The sequence below is a fragment of the Mytilus trossulus genome, chromosome 9 (genome assembly GCF_036588685.1).
Source record: "Mytilus trossulus isolate FHL-02 chromosome 9, PNRI_Mtr1.1.1.hap1, whole genome shotgun sequence".
Taxonomy (NCBI): Eukaryota; Metazoa; Mollusca; class Bivalvia; order Mytilida; family Mytilidae; genus Mytilus; species Mytilus trossulus.
The window spans coordinates 32,493,712-32,517,368 of record NC_086381.1 but is presented as its reverse complement, the minus strand read 5'-3'; the positions used below and the strand labels follow the sequence as shown (position 1 = coordinate 32,517,368).

Genomic DNA, 23,657 nt, shown 5'->3' with positions numbered 1-23,657 from the left:
CTGAATACATTCTATTATTTCTAAATTATACTCCCATACCACCTAAGTGTTCTTTTTCTAGATATGCTAAAGTATTAAAGCAGCTGATAACACATTATAATATATAATATCTATAACCTTTAAACAGATAATATAATGTCATTCATTCGAGTTTTGAGTGTAATTTAATATTAATTTTGTGTTAAAACTAATTATAAGTTTCATTGTTTTAGAGCGTACGGTGACATTTAGTAAGTAACTTATGTCATTTGTTATTTCAAGAAGAGTTGCCTCGATGACTATTCTACCACATGTTGATATTATTATACATATATAAGGTTATACAAGATACATGTATTCCTACATTCAAGGGGTAATTGCGTTTTTAGATTCATTTAAGTCCTGGTTTGTTTTAATAGGAATGGTACAGTCTATTCGAGAACTGCCATACATTTCTGTGGACTCAAAACAAAGCGATGAGGAGCAGTTTCAATACAAAGTTGTAATACCACCTGTACAAACAACAGAAGTAATATATGGATAGAGTTATACAGTAAAACCTGTTTAAACCGAACCTCTTTAGGACTTTTAAAAGACGTTGTTCGGTTTTGGACGAGGTTCGGTTTTATCAGGTTAACAACGCATATAACTTGATATGACCGTGCTCATGAACGTCTTCGGTTTATACAGGATTTAGTTTAGTCAGGTTTCACTGTATAAGCCTTTTCTACTGTAAAAGTAGAAATTTTCGTTGGGGATTTAAGTTCGTTTATTTCGTGCATAAGAACTATCCACGGAATTAAAACCTCAAGGAAAATTTAACTGTAGATTTACATTATCATATAATAAGACAAAATCATTTTGACATTCATTAATACATATATTGAAACCATAATAAAACGTTTTCTTTCAGTCAGATGATAATCCTAATCTTTTCTTTGTACAGTAATAAATAATGATCAAGAAGTGTCAACCAATGTCATTTAACAGTTTTTGTAGTGGTCTGTTTTGCCCGCAAGCCGTAATATGTTTATTACACAATAAATGTCCTGGGATAAAAGGTCAAAGGTGTGTACAAGCCAGCTAGGTCAAAATACTTAATAAGTGCTCACTGTTACTATTAAATGCAATTATTGATTTTCCCAATGGCGAAAGTTAAGATGGTTTTATTTAGCATTCTCCATAATAAAGTTACATTTACATATATTTTTTTTTCTCATTTTAAAAAACCACGAAAATTAATCCTTCACGAACTTACTTTTGAATACAACACATCGAAATTTAAACCCAAAAAAAATTAATGTTATACAATAGCACCTGTATTAACCAACTTTGACAACACTTAAGTTCTGAGAGCGCTGCTCAAGGGATTTTATTGGTTATAGGTTATAACATGTACACTGCCAGCCTCGGGAAAAATCCAAGTCATGTGAACTTTATTTTGTGCACTGAAAACATATGTTTTACGCACGTATGATGACGTCATACACATTTTGAAGTTGTTACCGTGATTGGTATCATTATCAGCACCGAAAGCTTAGAACGATAACCACAAACAATTTCATTTATATAATACAAAGTGAATAATTTAATACAGAATAATGTCAGTTTTGTTTTTGATACTACCTTTATCAGTCCAAGTCAGAATGAAAAATAAAATCTTTTTAAAAGCCATTAAAAGAGTGACGAAAGATACCAAAGGGACAGTCAAACTCATAAATCTCAAACAAACTGACAACGCCACGACTAAAAATTAAAAAAAGACAAACAGAAAAACAATAGTACTTATGACACAACATAGAAAACTTAAGAATAAACAACACGAACCCACCAAATACTAGGGGTGATCTCATGTGCTCCGGAAGGGTAAGCAGATCCTGCTCCACATGTGGCACCCGTCGTGTTGCTTATGTGTTTACAAATCTGGTAAATAGTCTAATTCGGTAGGTCACATTCATGAAAGGGAAGGGGATTGTACTTACGACGTAAGGAACATATCTTTATGTGTTTAGATTTAATTGTTTGGAATTAATTTGAAATGATATGTCATTGTTGGTAAACTATTTGAACGTGTAATATCGATATGAAATACCATTTCATTAAATTGAGATACCAAACCATATATTTTTTAAACTGTTAGTATTGCGGGGAAAACCCTATAAATTAACCAACCAAAATTAAACTATTGTGTTTTACAATTCCGTCATTTGGTTAATCCGCTCAATGTTATATATATGTTTAATATTTTCTATTTAGGTAAACAGGTACATTTGCTATTCAAAATCATTAGAAGAGATAGGCGAAAGTTATATAAGTAAGTCCATAATTTTATTTATAAGTCTTAGAAATGGTTTGAATAATAAACATAAAAAAAGTGATAACTTTTGAAACTTTCTATTAATCTAATTCGCAATTGATAATTATCAGTCTTAATCCGACCGCACCTGATAGGACTTTGCTTTTGGCTGTTTTTCTAAGATATTTTTTTTTATGAAAGTACACATTTTCAGTCATTATTAATTCATCATGATAATATATAAATAAATTATATTCAAAAAATAGGTCTGTTGTTCAATGGTTGTCCATTGTTGATGTGGTTCTCGTTTATGATATGAATTATACGTTTTTCCTGTTTGAAAGGTTTACACTAGTCATTTTGGTGCCTATCGTAGCTTGCTGCTCGGTGTGAGACAATGCTTCTCGATGAATGTCGTGTTTGATCTATAATAGTTAATTATTACAATTTCTGACTTGGATGGAGAGATGTCTCATTGACACTCATACCACATCTTCCTATATCTAAACACAGGATAAAGTGTTCATTATTCTGGTGACCATTATACAATTATATTTAATCCCACCATTAAAGCTCTTACAGATAGCTTTCTCGTTTGCATTGTTTAAAACTTGATATAAGGGGACCTTTTATAGTTTGCAGTATAAGTTTTGCTTACTATCGAAGGACGTTGTGAATTATATTTGCAAACGTCTACAATAGTTGATGTCTTGTGGAAAATTGTACTTTAAGCATTTTGTATATTTTTCATATTAGACAAACTTAAGAGAAAAATGGTCTTTGGTAAAAATGATCTATCTGTAAAGTTTTAAGGAAACGTTGACAATTTAACTCAACTAGTATATTGTTTATTTCACTGGATACTTACATAAACTTAGGCCTGTACCAAGTCAGGAATATGACAGTTGTTGTCTATTCGTTTTTGATGCGTTTTGTTTTTTGATTTTTGATTTTCCAAATTGATTTTCCTCTGAAGTCAGTATTTTTGTGATTTTACTTTTTAGGCATGACGTTAGTAAAGAATATTGATTTAAGACATAAAGACAAAACATACATCCAATTGTTAACTAAATGGTTATTTGGATAGAGAGTTGTCTCATTGGCACTCACACCACATCTTCCTATATCTTTTTACAATGAGTGAAATATTTGGAATAAAAAAAGGCAAGAACTATTCAGTAAAATATATTTCAAAAGTTATAAACATTTATTGACATACATCTATACTTGACTGTTACTGACCTATTTGTATGTTTTCAGCAAAGTTGTTAACTGAGCCTGACCCAATCGTTAAACCACATCATGTCGACGCCGGTCTATGCCTAGAACCATTACATGAAGATGCTTCATGGTAATCATTTAAATAACTTTTCTTTCTTTCTATTATTAAAAGATAAAAGGAGAAAAGAGATACTTGTCAATGAGAATATGTAAATTTAAAATTAGAAAAATAAATGCAAATATGGCTAATGCTTATTCATGTAATTTGTATTACTGAAAATATTGCACTACTCTCATCCTCTTGATAGATATTCTGAATTGATAAGGGGCCTTTCACCTACGTTAAATAGCCTAATTTGCTATTTTCGTAGTTACCTGTTTCTTTATAAGATAAGTATGTAAATGTGGAACATATATTTAAAAACCAATAACTATATTGTCATTTTTTTAAATTATTTTAATAAAACATTGGATATAAACTACTTAAAAAGTTGTGGCCTTCATTGTAAGTATGAACATATTTCAACCACTGACAAAATTCAAACTCGAAACATATCACAACTTATATTGTATACAGCACGTTCATACTTTTTTAGGGATTGTCAAAGAGGACTAGCATGTAAAGGTGATGCTGTTGAGTTCAGTGTTACAGACAATTTCCAGTCTGTCGATAAACCTTTTTACGTTCTTCCAAAAGGTAATAAATACGCAATTCGTTTGAAATGTTGGCATTTTTTTTTGTAAGAAGGACATTAAACAAAAAATAGATAAATAGATGGACAAACACTGGTAATACTAAAACGTTTAAGGAAATATGAATCATTACATAGGGATAACCAAACTCATGAGTCGAAAAGGAAGTGACAATGCCGTAAAAAAATAAAATGCCAACGCTGACTCGACCACAATCCTGAGGGGATTTCAATAGCTCTGGATGGGCAAAAAGATAAGACATACGTCATGTTGCTTATCAAATGTAGATTTTAAAAAAAAAGGATCAACTTATTAAAGGGTGGTTAACATAGGGATTCCATTGTATGTTATCCTACTGTACACATGTAAATTAAAAACAAATATTCATCACTCATACTTTTTATGTTAATAGTTAGGAAACTTGTATAAGACATATACAAAAAAGGATAGTTGTAAACTGTGATTACAAATGAGACAACTGTACAATTACAGAAATTATTTAAAATATCTAAATTAATTAAGGGGTGCTCCAACTTTTTCTTTAAATAACTGTAAGTTTGAAAAAAAATATTAAACACGTTTTATGTTTATTTTGATGTGTATGAAACTTATATAAATGCATATAAAAATAAAGAGATGTGGTATGATAACCAAGTATCAACGAGTGTTCAAATGAAGACGGCGTGTCAATTATAGGTCAACATAAGGCCTTTAATAATAAGAACAACCCTTACCACAAGACCAAAAAAAATGAAGTTATATTATTTCAAACGAGAAAAAAACGAAAATATATTTTTTTCTAAAATGTCTTTAAATTCGAAAATTAATTATTTGAAGATGTATCAGCAAAGGTTGGTGGAAGTGGAAAGAAATATTTTTTAATTGTCCAGATGCATATCTACGAACCATTAATAGGTAAGAAACAATTTAAGCATAGCAATGTTTAGAAAACAAAAACGAAGAATAAAAATAAATATGTTTAGATAGCACAAAAGACAGTAACAAACTTAAAATAACATTCCTTCACAAAATCCTCACGACTGTCATAAAAACACATTTGCTGACTATATTTGTTTTCCTGTGGTTCCTTAAAATGAGTTTGAACTTCCAAAATGTTAAAGAGTAAAATATGCCAATGGGGAATTAAGACACCCTATGTTTCAATAAAAGAGAACTGCATGACTAAAACAGTAAAACGACGAAAAGAAATCTACAAAACACCAAACATTAATCAAAACACATTGCAAATAAATTCTGACTAAACGGAAGATTCATAAATAAAGTGCAGAATTTAGTTTCCAAAGTGCAACGTATCGGATTAACGTTAAATAAGAAACACGTGGGCAATACAATATGTATCCTATTTTTAGTTTCGACCAAGGTCTGACTGACTCAAAAATATGAAAAATTCTCAACGAAATATGCACCTCAAAAAACAACATCAACACATCCGGAATAAGGAAATTATTTGGTAACCAGTAATTTGAAATATGATCATGAAATTGTATGTTATCCCAATGAGAAATCCTAATTTACATCATTATTATTTTTATTACAGAACCTGCATCGCCAGCTAATATAACATTAACATTCAAGAAAAGACCGTAAGTTCAAAAGCACACTTATTAGATAAGATAATCATTACCCAGTTTTGATAAGATTTCACTCTAAGAATCGATGTAATCAAAATAACTGTATCAAATTCATCTTGAATAATCTTTTGATAGTACTTTGATAATTTGAATAGCATGATATGAAATATTGTTAGGTCATTAATAACTATCGTATATAAAAAAGAAGATGTGGTATGATTGCCAATGAGACAACTGTCCACAAGAAACCAAAATGACACAGGCATTAACAACTATAGGTCACCGTACGGCCTTCAACAATGAGCAAGGCCCATACCGCATAGTCAGCTATAAAAGGCCCCGATATGACAATGTAAAACATTTCAAACGAGAAAACAAACGGCCTAATTTAAATGAAAAAATAAATCATGTTTACTTTAGAATCGTCTATGATTTCTGTTATATCATAGTTTCTGTTACAAGATATCTAAGTGCGTTTCAGGACATTGTCCGTAACCGGTGAAATGAGTTGCAATTCTTTGATTAAAATATGGACAAAATGAACTGGTCTATGTCTTTTTGAGCAAAGTGAATATTTGTCATATCTGCAATTAGATGTCTTCCCATTTTGTTATGATTTAAAATATGCAAGCAACATTTTGGAAATAACATTTGCTGTATAATTATTTTTAGAACAAAGTATAATTACCAGAAGTTTTTACTCGGCAATGAGGGTTTCGTTCCTGCAAATAAACCAAATGGTATGTACCAGTTAGACTTGTAGCTTACAATTCATACTAACAAAGATATCAAATTTGAAGAAGGTCATATAAAATAGAAGTTTTAAATATTCATTTAATTCCACACTCTTTAGTCCTTAATTTAATGTTTTAAGTTTCGTTGTAGTACGACCTAATACAATATCTATCGTGTGTTGTATTTCTTTCCTTATACTGTGGGAAGATATTGCTTGTGTTCTGCAAATCCTCGAATGCATCATCATCTCAAAGAGGACAGCTTTGTACTGATATGTATGATATATAACACACTTTTCTTGAAATATACGTTTTTTTTCTATTGGAAAGCTTGTAAGAAACTAAGGTAGCAACAGCTCATGTAAAATTTACTTAAGATAAATTTGGCTTATCCTTCAGATCAAATCTCTTATTCGAATTCTCACACGCTGTTGATTTTCACATGTATTTTTATTTATGTACAAGTAATCCAGGAACCAGGTTGGGAAGTTACAAAGCCGAAATTAATAAAGTAATATTTTTATTTTCTACAGATTTATCGGTAATAAAATCAAATTTCAATATTCTGATGGAATGCAGCAGTCCGTTAAATTGGACATAATGCTTTTACTGCATCTTTAAAAACTATCATGTTTCGTATAATAATGATCATTATTTAGATGCAATAATACAAGTAGTACGTGAACACACATATCGAAAAACATCTGAATGTGTTATATGATCATTGTTTAGGTTTCTTCACACATGTTGGTTGCGAATGGAAAAGACCTACAGCGATTGCCTTTCATTATTATGTTCATACACATGTACATGGTGAGTACTTTGAATAACATGTCTTTCAATCTATATCAACTATATAAATAAAGGCAACAGTTGTATACCGCTGGTCAAAACTCGTAAATCTATGAACAAAAAACAAAATCGTGGTAACAAACTAAAACTGAGGGAAACGCATTAAATATAAGAGGAAAACAACTACACAACATTAAAATAAAACACACACAGCAACGGACTAAGCATAAGACAAAATCCGATGAGAACAACAAATATAACATAAAAACAAAATACATGAATTTGGGATAGAAAAGTACCGTGACACGTCTTATAGTAATGTGAATTCACACTCAAATATAAGAGAAATAAACGACACAAAGGAAACACAACGTTAAAATGTAACACACACAGAAACGAACTATAATATAACAATGGCCATATTCGTGACTAGGTTCAGGATATTTTTAAAGAAAAAAATGGTGGGTTAATGAGTATAAATGTCCTTAGAACAGTTTGGATTTTAAATGTTGATTCTGTTGGGTTTTTTTTCTTTCGTAACAGCTCATGCAAGTTATTGTAATTCATTAAAAAAAAAATTTCTCGTTTAACACTGGATAAACTTTGATGTTGCGTAACTTTATTACATAGCGATATGTTAAGGTTACTAGGGGAATATACAGGTTTACAAATTGAAATTGTTCAACCATTGACAATATCAACTTGAAATGAAATGGTGTATGTGTCATTTACCATTGTGTTGTTATGTTGCTATTGCTATGGACTAGTAAACCTCACATCTCTATTTGCCAAAAAAGTATACCGTTCATGTAATGGTGAAAACATGAGAAGACCTTTTCCGGGCAGTTCAAATCTCTTTTTTGTACGAAGAAGACCAATTTTCGGAAGATACCAAAAGAACTTATTAGGCCAAGTGAAACTGACACTACCATGGAAAAACACTCAAAATACAGTAAAAACTAAAATATAATTTTTTAAATCACTATCAAAGCAAACTATAGATTCATATCATGAAAATCACCCACAACAAAGAGCAAATTAAAACAGGGTGATTTGAGAGTATTCGAAAAGGAAAATCAGCGCCCGTGATGTTTATACAGGTTCATTTGCATACAACAACAAGAAAGATGCGTAGTTTCATCACTTTCTATTTGATCACACGATTATAAAGGTCTCAGCTATGAAAGCTTTATTTCAGCTGCATTGACAAATTGATAATGCTACTATGTACTATGTATCACTATACATTTAAATTATTTTGTGTATGTCAGGTGTTTTCGCCGAAGGATTTCTTATTCGAAATAATACTTGGACATACCTTGGTGGTCAGAAAACTAGAGAAAGACATCAGGTCTGATTTATGTGATCCTTAAGGATTCTCTTTGCGTTCATTTTTAATGTGTTTTGTTGTTGTGCATTGTTAGATTTAAGATGTACTTTCGAGAGTAATTGCAACAGCAAATCCTTAGGAGAACGTTTTGAAGTCTATAAGGACCCATCTATATATTTTACAATTTTGAATTTCATACATGTTTTGTCTACAAAATGAGACATCAAAATAATATTTCGAATTTTAGGATACATATTAAGGCACTTCAGTAAATCTTACATCTAGCACATTCACACTACCCACTTTCTTCATGATGACAGATAGTAGATAATCACAACGTTTAAATCGTAGCTAATTAAAAAAAAAAAAAAAGATAGTTAGGTTACATGATATTTCCCAACTTACATTGGTCAACTAGTAGTATTTACTTTAAATATTGTTTATCACTGTAACAACGTTACAAAAACAATGGATGTTTTCAAATAGATCATATTTCGTCAGAAATAAAGAGCTACTTCATTTAGTCTTTAAATGGTACACATCTCTAGAATATCCCAAAGATAGTTTTGAAACCATGTTTGAATATTAAACCTCAATGTTGTTTTTGTGCTTTGTTTTGTTTTTGTTTTTCATTTATGCATATGCATTTTATATACATATATATATCTCATTTAAGATAAAAAAAAAAAAAATCTTTGCAAAATGTTATGTTGTTTTGATTGATTTATCAAAACGTATGAAACATGTTTTTTACACTGTAGGTATGGTTTGATGTCGTTAACGGACCAGTAGAAATACGACCTGGTGATATTTTAGTAAGTTTTTGTTTTATTTACCAACCTGATGATAAAGTTAACACATTCGTGTCATTTCATTTCAAAACAGTTGTGATATATTTTAAGAGACGTGGCAGTTGTTACATTTTATATGGTAGCTTAGTTTCATGGCTTGAATAATATACCTTATGATATGAATACAAATATATTCTTCATTCCAATCAATAGAAGCTATTGTACTCCTACCATATTAAACAAAAACGTTTACTGTTCACATCTTCTATTTAAAAAAAAATAATCCGTTGTCTGAAATAGATGCAGTTTACATTGATTAACATATGGTACATGTGATGTAGTACTTACTCAATATTGTTCAGAGTAGCACCTTATGTGACAATCTCAAGGCATGCAATAATTGTGATCAATGTTTTATATGCATGTGTGTCCCAGATAATGTGAACAAATGTGCTTTGTAAATATGTGTTTTTTGGGTTTTTTTTCTTACATATTTGTTTGTTTTGATAGTGTTTAAAATTATTACACAATGTTGACTGCTGTACCCTAAATTTTACTTTTTATGTCAGTTTGTTTTGGTCTTACATCGTTGTCAACAAAATGGAATCGTATGCGACTGTCATACAAGTGGGACTTTGAGCTTGCTATAAAAACAGGTTTAATCTGCCATTTTTCACACTAGAAAATGTCTGTACCAAGTCAGGAATATTATATTTGTTATCCTTTCGTTTCATGTGTTTAAAATAATGAATTCCGCCATTTGATTAAGGTTTTTTTTAATTTTCCTCGGAATTTAGTTTTTTCGTGATTTTCTTTTTTCAGACTAAATAAAATGAAACGATAATGTAAATGAATTATTAGGTTTTTACGTTTATTCAATTCATGCATAAAGACTATTAATTGTCAATGATATGCTGTTTGACACAATACCATTGTATTGTTCTATAACAAGATTTATGTGAGCATCGTTTTTCTTTTCAATCGTAAAGATATTCAGTTATGCGAACTTTTTTTTTATTTCGAATTGATTGTAACCAAACTGTTGAGTTAAGTTACTTTATTACATAGTGTGTTACTTTTATGTTTTTGAATATTGACAAATTTACGGCATGTATGTATCCTTCATTGCAGGCTTCACGTTGTTTGTTTATCAATAATGAAGGAAAAGATATTGATCTTAAGTAAGTAAATGAACAAAAGAAACTTTGATTAGAAGGACACTTGTTATAAATAATAGGCAAACCATACAAAGCAAACATAAACTTTACATAACTCAAACCAATGAACACTGTTTTATTGTTGTTTGGATCTCAGGAATTCAATGTAGCCGACTAAGCTTACACCTTGTCACTTTTGCTGCAAAATGGCTTCTGTCATCATCTTGAGGACAATTATTTACTAGATATAAATATTACATAACATGAGCACTGAAACACACTGATTCATGAAGATATAGACATGTTTTAAAAACAAACAATAACTAAAACTGTACTTATTTGACCAGTAATCAAATCTATATACCATATAGAGGATTATTTTCGCGGGTGTAAAATTTCGCAATTTTCATTGAGTAAGGTAAACGAAATATTTTGGCAGTTATTATTTTTTGTGGATTTAAAACTGGTATCATTACCTTTGCATGTACACTTTTAAATTGGCGGAATTTATTTTGACGCTTTTGTTCTACCCGCAAAAATAACCCACTATACGGTAACATATATATAAAAAGTAGTTTCAAACATTACAGCGGCAAAAAAAAGCTGGAGGACTTGGCAAGAAATATTATTTTGACAATTACTTTATGAACAGCAAACTAATTGTAAGACGTGGTGTCAAACTGAATGTATACCAGAACATACAATAAAATTCTTTTCCTTGTACTAAAGTTTAAGCTACAAACTTAAGAATCTGCTGAGTTAAAAGAAGTACTTTTTATATGAATACAAACATAACTGCAAACTCAAATAGATTTAAATGAACGCATCAGCATCAATAGTTTTTAAATGAAATAATTTTGAATTTTCTCAATGAAAATATTACAAAAGGAAACGAGAATATCTTAATTAGGCAGACAGAAATAAAAAAAAACAAAGATAAATTAACTCAACTTGAGGGCAACCTAGAGTCGTCAACAGACAGATGTCAAAACAAGATGTCAACCTCTGAAAGGTCACGAGTTGAATAGATACATACAATTATCTGTTTTTAATTAATTCAAATAATATTTTTCGACTTTGCTAATAATTTCCTTAGTGTTTCTTAATATAGTCATGTTAAACATACTAGTTGCTTTGTATAAAATGTATAAAATGACTTTTTCATCATTTCTATTATAGATCAGAAGATACCTGCATATTCCAGCTTAGTGTTGGATATGACATACAATACCAGGAGTATTTTGCACGTCCACCGGGCTGTATTTCGAAATCACCTGATTTTACCTTTTGTAGTAACGAAAAAACAGCTGCACTTTGTGATAGTTAACTAGTTATATTCATTGTTACATATGTACTGTTATCTGTGATTTAATTGTAATAATGCTTGAAATCACATTAAGGTATTCGTACATTTACTTGACGCTGATATATGAATAATTGAAACCTCAATTTGGTACGCCAATCTAACATCATCTTTTAAATAGTGTTCTTCTCGTTATGACATCAACCTTTGGCGCCCTTTGCCATGTGACCGGTTAAAAAATTAGAGGATTCCCATATTTGCAATCTAGGTTTGTTTCAATTTTGAGCAATAAAACATTGAAAAGTATAACTTGACTGCTGTTTTATTAACTTAGACATGTTTAATGATTATGTCTGTTTTATTCACACATCGCTGTCAATTCAGTTGAGTTTTAAGCAAAGTGAGAGGTTTAGCTAGCTATACAACCAGGCCTAATCCACCCTTTTTGACATGAGAAAATGACTGTACCTATTCAAGAATATGACAGTTGTTGACCATTCGTTTGATGTGTTTGAGCCTTTGATTTTGCAATTTAATTAAGAATTTCCGTTTTCAATTTTTCTCGACAAATTTTATATTTTTACTTTTTGCCATCTTATCTTGATAAACATATTTTTTTCGTTTTCGCAAATGAATCGTTGCATACTTCCTCCTAACGAGAGTGCATATTGTTGGTGTTAAGGTGAATTGTTCATAGCTATCGGAACAATAGATGGACTGAAAACTAAATATACGGTTGGTGGTTGGTTTAATATTCCTTGAATTTTGTTTTTTTGCCCAATTTTGCTTTTCACAATTAAGTTATGTTTGTAAACATGGGACAGTGTTGGTTTTGAATGAGGGTATTCGTATATTTGTTCAGTTTTCATTGTATCGTATAATGATCACTTCAAATGAACTTGAATTTATCGCAAATGAAAATAAGTAAAACACAACTGAAAAATTCCCCTATATGACTTTAACATACACAACGTGTAATGGTATTGTGTAGCTACAACATTTGTCTACCTATACATTTCTAATATAATAAAATTGTAAAACATGTATCATAGTAAATTTTTTTTCACAAATAAAACGATTTCTATTGCTGCAACTATCACCAGACCATGTTCCCTGCAAGGAAGATGATTTAATACAAAAATCATTATCTCCTTGAGGTTGTTTACGCCAAGGAAGGTAAGTCGGACTACTACCATCTATCCATATGTATGGCCGATTCCTTTGTTTCTGCAATCCAATCCAAAAATCAACACCTGATTCTTGAGAAGTATGACTTACTATAAAATTATACTCTTCTTTCGAATGAATGATAACTAAATCTGAATCTTTGTTCTTACAAAGGTTACGAGCTTCAGTAAAATTAGCCAGTGCAAAATCAATTGAATAACAAGAATTATTAAAATATAACGAATCCCAAGGCCTACATCTTAGATAAATTCGCATTTTGCATATAAATCTGAACGACAAAAAACAATTGTTGTCATTCCACGTTCGATAGTATGTCTCTGCGCAGTTTTCGTTATTATTGATGTTATTCGGTTCTTCTGGTCCCCAATAAGAATAATTCATAAGTGTTCCGTCACTCCAGACATAACTTCCATTGTTTTGAAAATTGCTGAGTCCTATCCACCTTAAAGCCTGAATAAAACTGTCGTGGAGAAATTTGCTTTCCTTTTCATTATGAATACTTACAAGATCAGTTCCAATGCTGCGACAATAGTCACGGGCCTGGAACCATGTTCTCTGATCTGTAAACTCTTTATAACACCACATACCAAATGTCGTCCAGTCTATTGGACATTTTGTCCGCTTTTCTGATATCCGGAAATTTGTATTTTTATTTTCGTTCTTTATGCTTACTTTTAAAGGATTATAAACTTTTGTATTGTATCGATATTGTATTACAACGTAAGTTAGTCCAGCTGCCAATGCACATGCTATTATAGTAACAGTAGTTAACGCTATCCATAATTTTATTCGATATTTGTTATCATCAATAACAGATGCATAGTTTTCAGTTGAAGTTGTTGGTCGCAAGTCGTCATAGTTTCGTTGACTATTTGAAATGGTTGCAAGATGTGTATATCCTATCTCGTCAAAGGCTTCTTCGTATGTATCATATATGCTCTCCGTCGTATTATCCATTTTTCACACTTTGTCGTCTGCAATGTACCGTTTCTTGTTACAAAGTTAACACAGGTGGATACAAATTACCATTGTATGTATAGAAGGCACGTGGTATATTACAATACGGAGGACACTATTGCACTTATCTATGTAACGTGTGAAAAACACAGATTTCAAGTCTGGAAATCACACGCTTAACCTATCAAAACAGAAGACATCTTTTATGTCCGTGATAATATATTTTATACATGTTTGCATGTCTGACAAATTATGTATACACATACATTTGTACAACATTTGTAATATTGTTTGGTATTATTCGTATAAATTACTTTTAATTGTGCTTTTTTTTCATTTTTGTTAGAACCAGGAGATAATTCAATATAAACCCTGTAAAATCGACAATTACAAATTCATTAATCATATTATATTTGTAAAACAAAGCATAAAAGTTAAGACCTAAGCAATTCTAACAAAAAACAGCTTCTTATAATTATATAAATATATTCAATATTATAAATGCAAATTGATAAATGGCAATTGGTTAAAGTGACTGACACGGAACAGCTGCAAATAACTGGATATTTACACGGGTTATGTTCTTCTCATATATGTTATGATGGTATTATACTAAACCCCTAACGGGAAGGATTGTGCCTGATGTTCATATGATCATAATCATAATCTTTCAATCAGTTTAATTGAAGTCTGGAGCTGGCATGTCAGTTAACTGCTAGTAGTCTGTTGTTATTTATGTATTATTGTCATTTTGTTTATTTTCTTTGGTTACATCTTCTGACATCAGACTCGGACTTCTCTTGAACTGAATTTTAATGTGCGTATTGTTATGCGTTTACTTTTCTACATTGGTTAGAGGTATAGGGGAGGGTTGAGATCTCACAAACATGTTTAACCCCGCCGCATTTTTGCGCCTGTCCCAAGTCAGGGCCTCTGGCCTTTGTTAGTCTTGTTTTATTTTAATTTTAGTTTCTTGTGTACAATTTGGAGATTAGTATGGCGTTCATCATCACTGAAATAGTATATATTTGTTTAGGGGCCAGCTGAAGGACGCCTCCGGGTGCGGGAATTTCTCGCTCCATTGAAGACCTGTTGGTGACCTTCTGCTGTTGTTTTTTTTATCTGGTCGGGTTGTTGTCTCTTTGACACATTCCCCATTTCCATTCTCAATTTTATATTGAAATATTGGTGTTTTATTTTGCTTGTCATATGCTGCAAGCGAACGAAACCAGACTTAAAAAGTAAAATCACAAAAATACTGAACTCAGAGGAAAATCAATTTGGAAAGTCAATAATCACATGGCAAAATCAAAAAACAAAACGCATCAAAAACGAATGGACAAGAACTGTCATATTCCTGACTTGGTACAGGCATTTTCAAATGTAGAAAATGGTGGATTAAACCTTTTATAAAACACATAAAAGGTGGACCAAATGATATAAAATAGGTCTGACATGGAGTGATCAACCATCCTGCTTCCGAACAGTTTTTGAAATGTTTTATTCAAACTTTGGTTTCTGCAGTTCTTTACTCTTCTCTTGATGATTCAGTAAATAGCATTCATCGTATGTTATCATCTGTCATTTGTAAGGGGTATTTACAAGAAATTTAAAAAAAATTGATGCTTTATCAAAACGAGGATTATTATGTTACGTTTTCACAAATTGGCCTAAAAATAAACAAACCTTTTTTTCAAGCCAACAGTTGTTAACAATGTTAATATTTCTATGAATTGTACTAAGACCCAGCACTTTATCACAAGAACTGAAACTTTTGTATTATAGCTCTTCATCTTTTATATACGAGCATCACTGAAGAGACATGTATTGTCGAAATGCATCTGGTGCAGAAAAAAATTGGTACCGTTAATGTTATTATCATAAGTACACGTGACATAAAGAAATCAAAATGTAAGATTTCAAATAAGAATATTGAATAAAGAGGTGGAATAAATTAAATAATTAGTAAACTCTTATTAAATCCTCTTCACAATAACGATAGATAGTAAGGTTATCGAATTATTTTTAATTGCGTCTTAAGAAAAGAGATGAATATACACTCCACAGTATTCACTTGTTTGACAATATAGAATATGTTTCGTAAAACAATTATACTCAATACTTTATATCAATGCGACATTACTCTTGGTAATAACTTTTTCGGTGGTGGTCGAATCATCTTCTTTGTTCGTGACCTTAACAAATCTCCACTTGGTTTTCCATGGATATCGATCTCGAATATTTGGAGAATTACCAAATTATAATATATATTTTTATTTTGACACATGTAAGTAAACCACTTGTCAATGATTATAAGAAATGTAGAAGAATTGTACATGTTGTAAGTAGCTTAAATACTGGTGGATTCATTCAGGATTATGCAAGGTAATGGGTTAAACAAGAGAAAGAAGACGTATGTACAATTTCAAAATGGATAATGGCTGTGAGTTTGTTGATACAAATCGAAATTAAGAAACTAGATGGATCTATCAATGCCAATGCTTCATCAATCTTTAACGGTCGAAACGATGTAAATCACTTGTCATACTGTCACGACAAATCTGTTATTTTTACCGCAAATAAAGTCCTAAACAAAATCGTTTTTGTGAATAAATCACATTACACAGACCTCTTGATGAATCAGATATTGACAATTCACTTGGAATCTTATCATTTACCAATGCTTTTGACGGGGTTCCTTTTGCTTAGTTTCCTAGGTTGTGTTTATGTTCTTATATCTTATGTTTTCCTTCTTTGTCTTTTTCTTTTTTAGCCATTGTGTTTCAATATAAAAAAAAAAGAAGATGTGGTATGTTTGCCAATGAGACCACTATCCACAAAAGACCAAAATGACACAGACATTAACACCTAAAGGTCACTGTACGGCCTTCAACAATGAGCAAGGCCCATACCGCATAGTCAGCTATAAAAAGCCCTGATAAAACAATGTAAAATAATTCAAACGAGAAAACTAACGGCCTTATTTATGTAAAATAAATGAACGAAAACAAATTGTAACACATAAACAAACGACAGCCACTGAATTACAGGCTCCTGACTTGGGACAGGCACTTACATGAATAATGTGGCGGGGTTAAACATGTTAGCGGGATCCCAACCCTCCCCATAACCTGGAACAGTGGTATAACAGTACAACATAAGATCGAACTATAACAATCAGTTTATTTTCGACTTATGAGTTTGAAAGTCCCTAAGGTATCTTTTACCTCTCCCTTTTTGCACAAACTTATAGTTCTAGTAACCTTGCATCGCATTCTAACATTAAACAGTCAATAATAATGGTTGTTTAAAATCATTGAAAACTTCATAGCACTGCTTATCATCTTAATAGCAACTTTTGATAATAGCACTTCTATTCATATTGAGATATACATAAAAAGTAAAATCACAAAAATACTGAACTCAGAGGAAAATCAATACGGAAAGTCCATAATCACATGGCAAAATCAAATAACAAAATGCATCAAAGAACTGTCATATTCCTGACTTGGTACAGGCATTTTCAAATGTAGAAAATGGTGGATTAAACCTGGTTCTATAGCGCTAACCCTCTCTCTTTAATAACAGTCTCATCAAATTCCGTTATATTTACATGATGTGTTAAATAAACAGTCACAATTAATAAAGTAGTCAAAATATGGGTACATCAGTCATCATCGCATAACAATTTTAAAAGGAACAATTTAACAGAACACAAAAACATCTATCTACGAACACATTGATTGACAATAAATTAGACATGAATAAACAATAGAAAACAATAATTACCACAAAAGTGTGAAAAGGAAACAATTGTTTGAGGGACTTACAAGGCTGTTGTGACTATGGAAGAAAATAAGAAATGTTAAATGAATAGTATTCTCAAAAATGTAATGTGTTTTATAAAATACACTTTTGACAATTAAGAAAGAATAGTGCTATTTATACTTCGTTATGCAAATAAATTGTATATATAAATCAATCAAATGGAAAATTGTGCATTATCAACCATCCATGATGACATTATCGATCACATTCACGAATTTTCCAACCGTCAAGTGTTGAGTGTTCACATTCACAAATTATGTCATATAGTATACATTTCGACTTAAGATGTCAGTCATGACAGGTTGAACATGTGTACCATTTGGTTTTCCTTGAATAAGAATCAACGAATAAAGCAATGAAAACTTTATTTAAATCAGCGATCAAACCATTAACATATAAAACAGTATTTGATGAATATTAGGACAGGTTGACACCTACACTAAATCCAGAAAATAATACAACACAAATGAGACGAATCAAACGAAATGTAACTTGTGCATGAAAACAATAACGAACAAGGCTGTAAACTTGATGTTATTCAAAACAAATAATGTTGCGAGCTAAACGAACAAACATGGAATGCCCCCGATTGGAAACAGAGTATTGATAAAAACACTTATAATATCAGAATGGTAATCATTTATTCCTGTCAAAACCTAGTCAAAATAATAAAAATTAAAATACTTGGAAAAACTGTCTCTTACCAGTAAAATATACCAGATGACATTGAAAGAGACCCTTTATCCTAACCACACTGTATAGCAGGTTTTGAACTGAATTATTTACTAGATGCACTCATTCAATTGCATAATTTTATCTCCATTGATTACGGCCGATGTTTATTGTTTGCCAAATCAATTCACGAATTATTTTTTGAGTATGAACTGTTTGTCTGTTCTGACTTTTGGAGTTCAACCCCGGCATCACTGAATATTTTCATAGCTCACGAAGAATTATATTTTTGTGTGTAAAGTTTGCAGACTATTGTTTGGCAAGTTGTGTTTTTGTTTTTAGTTTTTATCCATTACCATAGTGTTATAGGTCATATCTCTACGTTAAGCCGCTGATATATATTTGTTTTATCGAAGGATTGCCCTCCGTTGTCAAACGATCAAACAAACTTTTGTATCACTAGCCGGTCAACAATGAGGTTGTTAGATCGAATCCTTAACTGTGAAGGTGCACTCGACTCCATTCTTAATTGAATTTCTTAATTGAATAGGATTGTTAGTTTTCCTACCAAATGTTGGTGGTTATGTCAGAGCACTCACACTTTCTCCATCGATAAAAACTAACCACCACGAAGTAGCACAATAGTGTTGAAAGTGGCATTAAACACCAATCAATAAATAAATAAATAAATCGAAGAAAAATATTGTTGTTCACACTTGATGTTAAGTTAAATTGTATAATTTTAACAATTTTCGTTGTTAATATCCTTTTTGCGTTACTCGGTATATACTTCCCGCCATTATGCGATTTAGCTATTATAATTTTATTTATGCTTGTCCTTTATTTCTGCTTATATGCTTTTTCTAAAGAATATCTACATGCAATTGTGGTTTTCCTTGTTGACATTGTTGTTTGTTTTTATAGTGATTAAAAGTTAAACATAATGATGACTGCTGTAGCCCTATTTTGACATTTGTACTTATTATGTGTATTTGTTTTGTTCACTCTTTGTTGTAATTGTAATAGAAATCTATGCGAATGTCATACAAGTGAGAAGTTTAAATAGTTATAAAACCAAGTTTAATCAACCATTTCTACACAAGGAAATGCCTGTACCAAGTCAGGAATATGACAGTTGTTTTCCATTTGTATGACATGTTTTAATGCCATTTTATAAAGTTATTTCCTTTGGAGTTCGGTAATTCGTTTATTTTAATTTTCACTGTGCGTATTATTGTCTATTTGTTTATTACACATTGGCACGAGGTAAAGTGGAGGATTGAGATCACTAAAAAAAAAAGCTTTTGTATTTATCTTTTATGTATTATATTGTTTGTATATGTTGTAATTGTTGGAAATAAAAAAAATAAAAAGTCTTGTGAGATTTTTAGATTTAGTTCATTTGCATGTTTCTGAATAAAATGTGGCGTCTATTTCGCTGAAAATAGTTTTCATTATTGTTAGGCCAGCATGATGTCTGCATCCGGAGGGGGGTCTCGCTGCATCAAAGACCATTTAGTGGCTTTTGGATGTTTTCTGCTTTTCGATCATGTTGTTGTCTCTTTGACTCATACCCCATTTCAATTTTGTATTATTTAGAATTAGATACAAATAAATTGTATTTGTTATACAATCAAATGGCAATCGCGCTTTATCAGCCATCCGTGATGATATTGATACCATTCACGGTTGTAAGACTTTATCAAACCATAAATATGAATGACATCATATGCATGTTCTCGATATTGTAAAAATGGTGCGTCCAATCAAATTAAGATTTCCATGTTTGACATTATGATATCTATCGTTGCAAACCTTCAAATATGCTGGTCCTGAAAGTTTGTTATTGTTTGGTAGGCTTCTCTTCTACGTTCTAAATTTATTTTTGTTAAAGAAACATGGAATACTGGACATTTAATTCATGCTACCTGATTATATACAACTGATAAAATATTCATGGAGAGTATATGTGTTTGAAAGCATACAAACATTGAATGTCACGCTTAATTCTCATTTTAACATGGGTAGGCATTACTCTTGCGCTCAGTGTAAAATGCTTTCACATGTTTAAATTAGCTTAGTGCATAACGTGAAGGAAATATTTCATAAATATTTATTTGAAATCATCTTAGAATATTTTTTTAAATAACATTTCAAATCATTTGTTCATACTTCATGAAAAGTCAGAAGCCTTTTCCTCCAATTTGAGTGAGTAGAAATTGAATGGTAGATGGTGCATGCTAAACAGGGTAGGTTTACCATTACATTGATGAGACCAATATAAAATTATTTGTAGAAAAACAAATGAAAAGCAAGGATGGCACTTTACGATGTTCCTGACTTTGGACATGACTTGGTTAGGGCTGAACTACATGCACGAGTTCTCCGCTCTTTAACTTTTCGACCTATCAGCAGTTAAGCTTTAATAGGCACAAAGAACTCTGAAACAGTAAAGACATGACAAGAAAAAGCATTTAATATCACAGTCTTGATAATATAAATGTTACAGCAACCATCAACACAATTGTTTTGTAATACCATATCAAATAATATTGGAATAACTACAACAAGTAATGCATGTATTTTATACTTGTTTGATGAAATAGTTAGCATGATTTTTTTCAATCTACCATCGACAGATGATTTTCAAAGTACATAGCACGAATAGGGAAGAAAATCACGATCGTATGCAACATTGGGATGATATTTATTACATGGTTGTAAAACAAAAAAAACTGATTGTCATGTTGTTATCTTTAATTTGTTCAGTGAGCATTATATTATAGTGTGGTAACTAAATATGAAAATTTTAATAAAAATGAGTAAAACACAGCTGGAAAATAAACATTAGCTTTTATAACGTTTTAAAAATACATACATGCGGTTTCCTGGTATAATGTTGTTACAACAGTAATCTACTTATATATTTCTTACAAAGATATTATATATAAACTAGAAGCTCTAAAGAGCCTGTGTCGCCCACCTTTGTCTCTGTGAATATAAAGCAAAGGACACAGATGGATTCAAGACAAAACTGTGTTTTGGTGATGTGTTTGTAGATCTTAATTTACTAAACATTTTTGCTGCTTATAATTATCTCTATCTATAATGAACTTAGCCCAGTAGTTTTAGTGGAAAATGTTACATTGTAATACAAATTGACAAATTTTATGAAAATTGTAAAAAAAAAATACTATAAAGGGCAATAACTCCTTAGGGGATCAATTTACCATTTTGGTCATGTTGACTTATTTTTAGGTCTTACTTTGCTGTACATTATTGCTGTTTACAGTTTATCTCTATCTATATTAATATTCAAGATAATAACAAAAACAATTCCTTAAAATTACCATTTATGGGGCAACAACCGGTTATCCGATTCATCTGAAAATTTCAGGGCAGATAGATCTTGACCTAATAAACAATTTTATTTCCAACAGATTTGCTTTGGTTTTTGAGTTATAAGACAAAAACTGCATTTTACCCCTATGTTCTATTTTTAGTAGGGGTGTCAAAAATTCTGAAATTTAATACTCGGATACTCGGTCATAATACTCGAGTACTCGCGAGTACTCAGATGAATCTTATATGTCTATTGAAAAGTTTAGATTTTAGGTGGAAAGAAATGTTTTTGTTATTACTTTTCATAAACAGAAGACAAACGTACTACACACATAGCTTGCTCCTCTGTTTTTGTGTCAATTAAATAATAAATTAATTTACCGGCCGCCGTTTCTACAAATAACATCTCATATTAGCAATTATTGTTTGTGTACGTGTTCATGAACCAAATTCCATTAAAATTAGAAATATTTGCCTAGAACCTCCGACAAAGTAGACAATATATGTATCATCTGTTCCTGAGGAGTTGGTATTTTTTATGATACGACATGTCCATTAATTTGTCAACAACAATATTGGACTTCAAATTACTTGTGCTTTTTCGTGTTGCTCAGCCTTACTTTTTCTGTGGGTTTTTTTGCACCATCGTTTGTCTGATTTTCATTTCTTTAACCATGACGTTATCGGTTTATTGTCGACTTTCGGTTTTGAATGTTGCACTCGTTCTTTTGCCTATCTTTAAATTGTAAATTCAACAAATTATAGTTAAGTTTCAAATACAGAGTAATTAGATTAATTTCAATGTACATCTCATACCAATCACGTTTACATAAAAGTCTTGATTAACAAACAAAGGTAAGGTTTTACAGCTTGTGATGAATTAATTATTAATCCATGAAAGCGTTAATTCGTGTACAAACACCGTTAAAATGTCTCGTCAGTTGCGAAGCGTTCACCGCATGTTACTTTGATTTGTTCTTGTTCAGAAATATGATCAGGTCAACAATTACAAACGAAAGCCTGTTTGACTTTCTATTTTTTGTTAGTAGTGTACATAAAAACACTCCCTCGAAACGAACAGACGTTGCTGGTACCACTATAACAAATAGTAGCATCAAAATAAACATATGTATGTTCTTATTGAGATTTTTTTTGATAAATCTTATGGGGATATTTCAACGGAACTAAAGTAAGTGGAAACGTGAAGAAAAAATATCTCAAAATATATAACAGGCAAACGAGTATCCGAGTTCTAAAACTGTACTCGAGTGCTCAGCCTTCCGAGCGAGTACCCGAGTACTCGAATACTCGTTGCCATCCCTAATTTTTAGCCATGATAGCCATCTTGGTTGGTTGGCCGAGTCACCGGTCACATTTTTTAAACAAGATACCACAATGAGGATTGTGGCCAAGTTTGGTTTAATAGACAACTTTCGAGTTCGATGCATATCCGTCAAAAACTCTGGTTTTAATCAACGTCATTTGTGCGTTTAGGGGCGTCGTCACTTCCATTCCAATGTTGAGTGAGTGGTTGGAAAACTATAATTCTATATTGTACGAATTATTCGGCGAATTGAATTCTCAAAATTGACAATAAGCATTGCTGTCATTAGGGAATAGTCATTAAGCATCTACAGAACAACCATTATTTCTAGTATATCCTGCTCAATGACGATCACTAAGACGCTTGATGAACGTAAATAATGCAGGGATACAGGCGACGCCCTCTATCTGATAAATGACGTCATAAAGGCGCGTATAATTGACGAGTTTTTTTCCGGT

The 23,657-nt window shown here is 31.3% G+C and overlaps 1 protein-coding gene across 2 annotated transcripts in view; it reads left to right on the top strand.

Annotated features, from left to right (window-relative positions):
- The window catches only part of LOC134685581 (peptidyl-glycine alpha-amidating monooxygenase B-like), a 124,985-nt gene that overhangs the window by 2,020 nt on the left and 99,308 nt on the right, over nt 1-23,657 (top strand). Inside the window, exons 3-14 of one of the 2 annotated variants that reach the window (XM_063545399.1) lie at nt 399-508; nt 2,236-2,293; nt 3,536-3,626; nt 4,093-4,193; nt 5,027-5,104; nt 5,748-5,793; nt 6,454-6,521; nt 7,248-7,328; nt 8,579-8,658; nt 9,399-9,452; nt 10,560-10,609; nt 11,765-12,195. In XM_063545399.1, the coding sequence (XP_063401469.1) occupies nt 399-508; nt 2,236-2,293; nt 3,536-3,626; nt 4,093-4,193; nt 5,027-5,104; nt 5,748-5,793; nt 6,454-6,521; nt 7,248-7,328; nt 8,579-8,658; nt 9,399-9,452; nt 10,560-10,609; nt 11,765-11,912 (965 nt within the window). In that variant the 3' untranslated portion in view covers nt 11,913-12,195. Of the gene's footprint in view, nt 1-398; nt 509-2,235; nt 2,294-3,535; nt 3,627-4,092; nt 4,194-5,026; nt 5,105-5,747; nt 5,794-6,453; nt 6,522-7,247; nt 7,329-8,578; nt 8,659-9,398; nt 9,453-10,559; nt 10,610-11,764; nt 12,196-23,657 lie in introns of those variants that run through there. The other variant, XM_063545398.1, reaches the window with a different exon arrangement.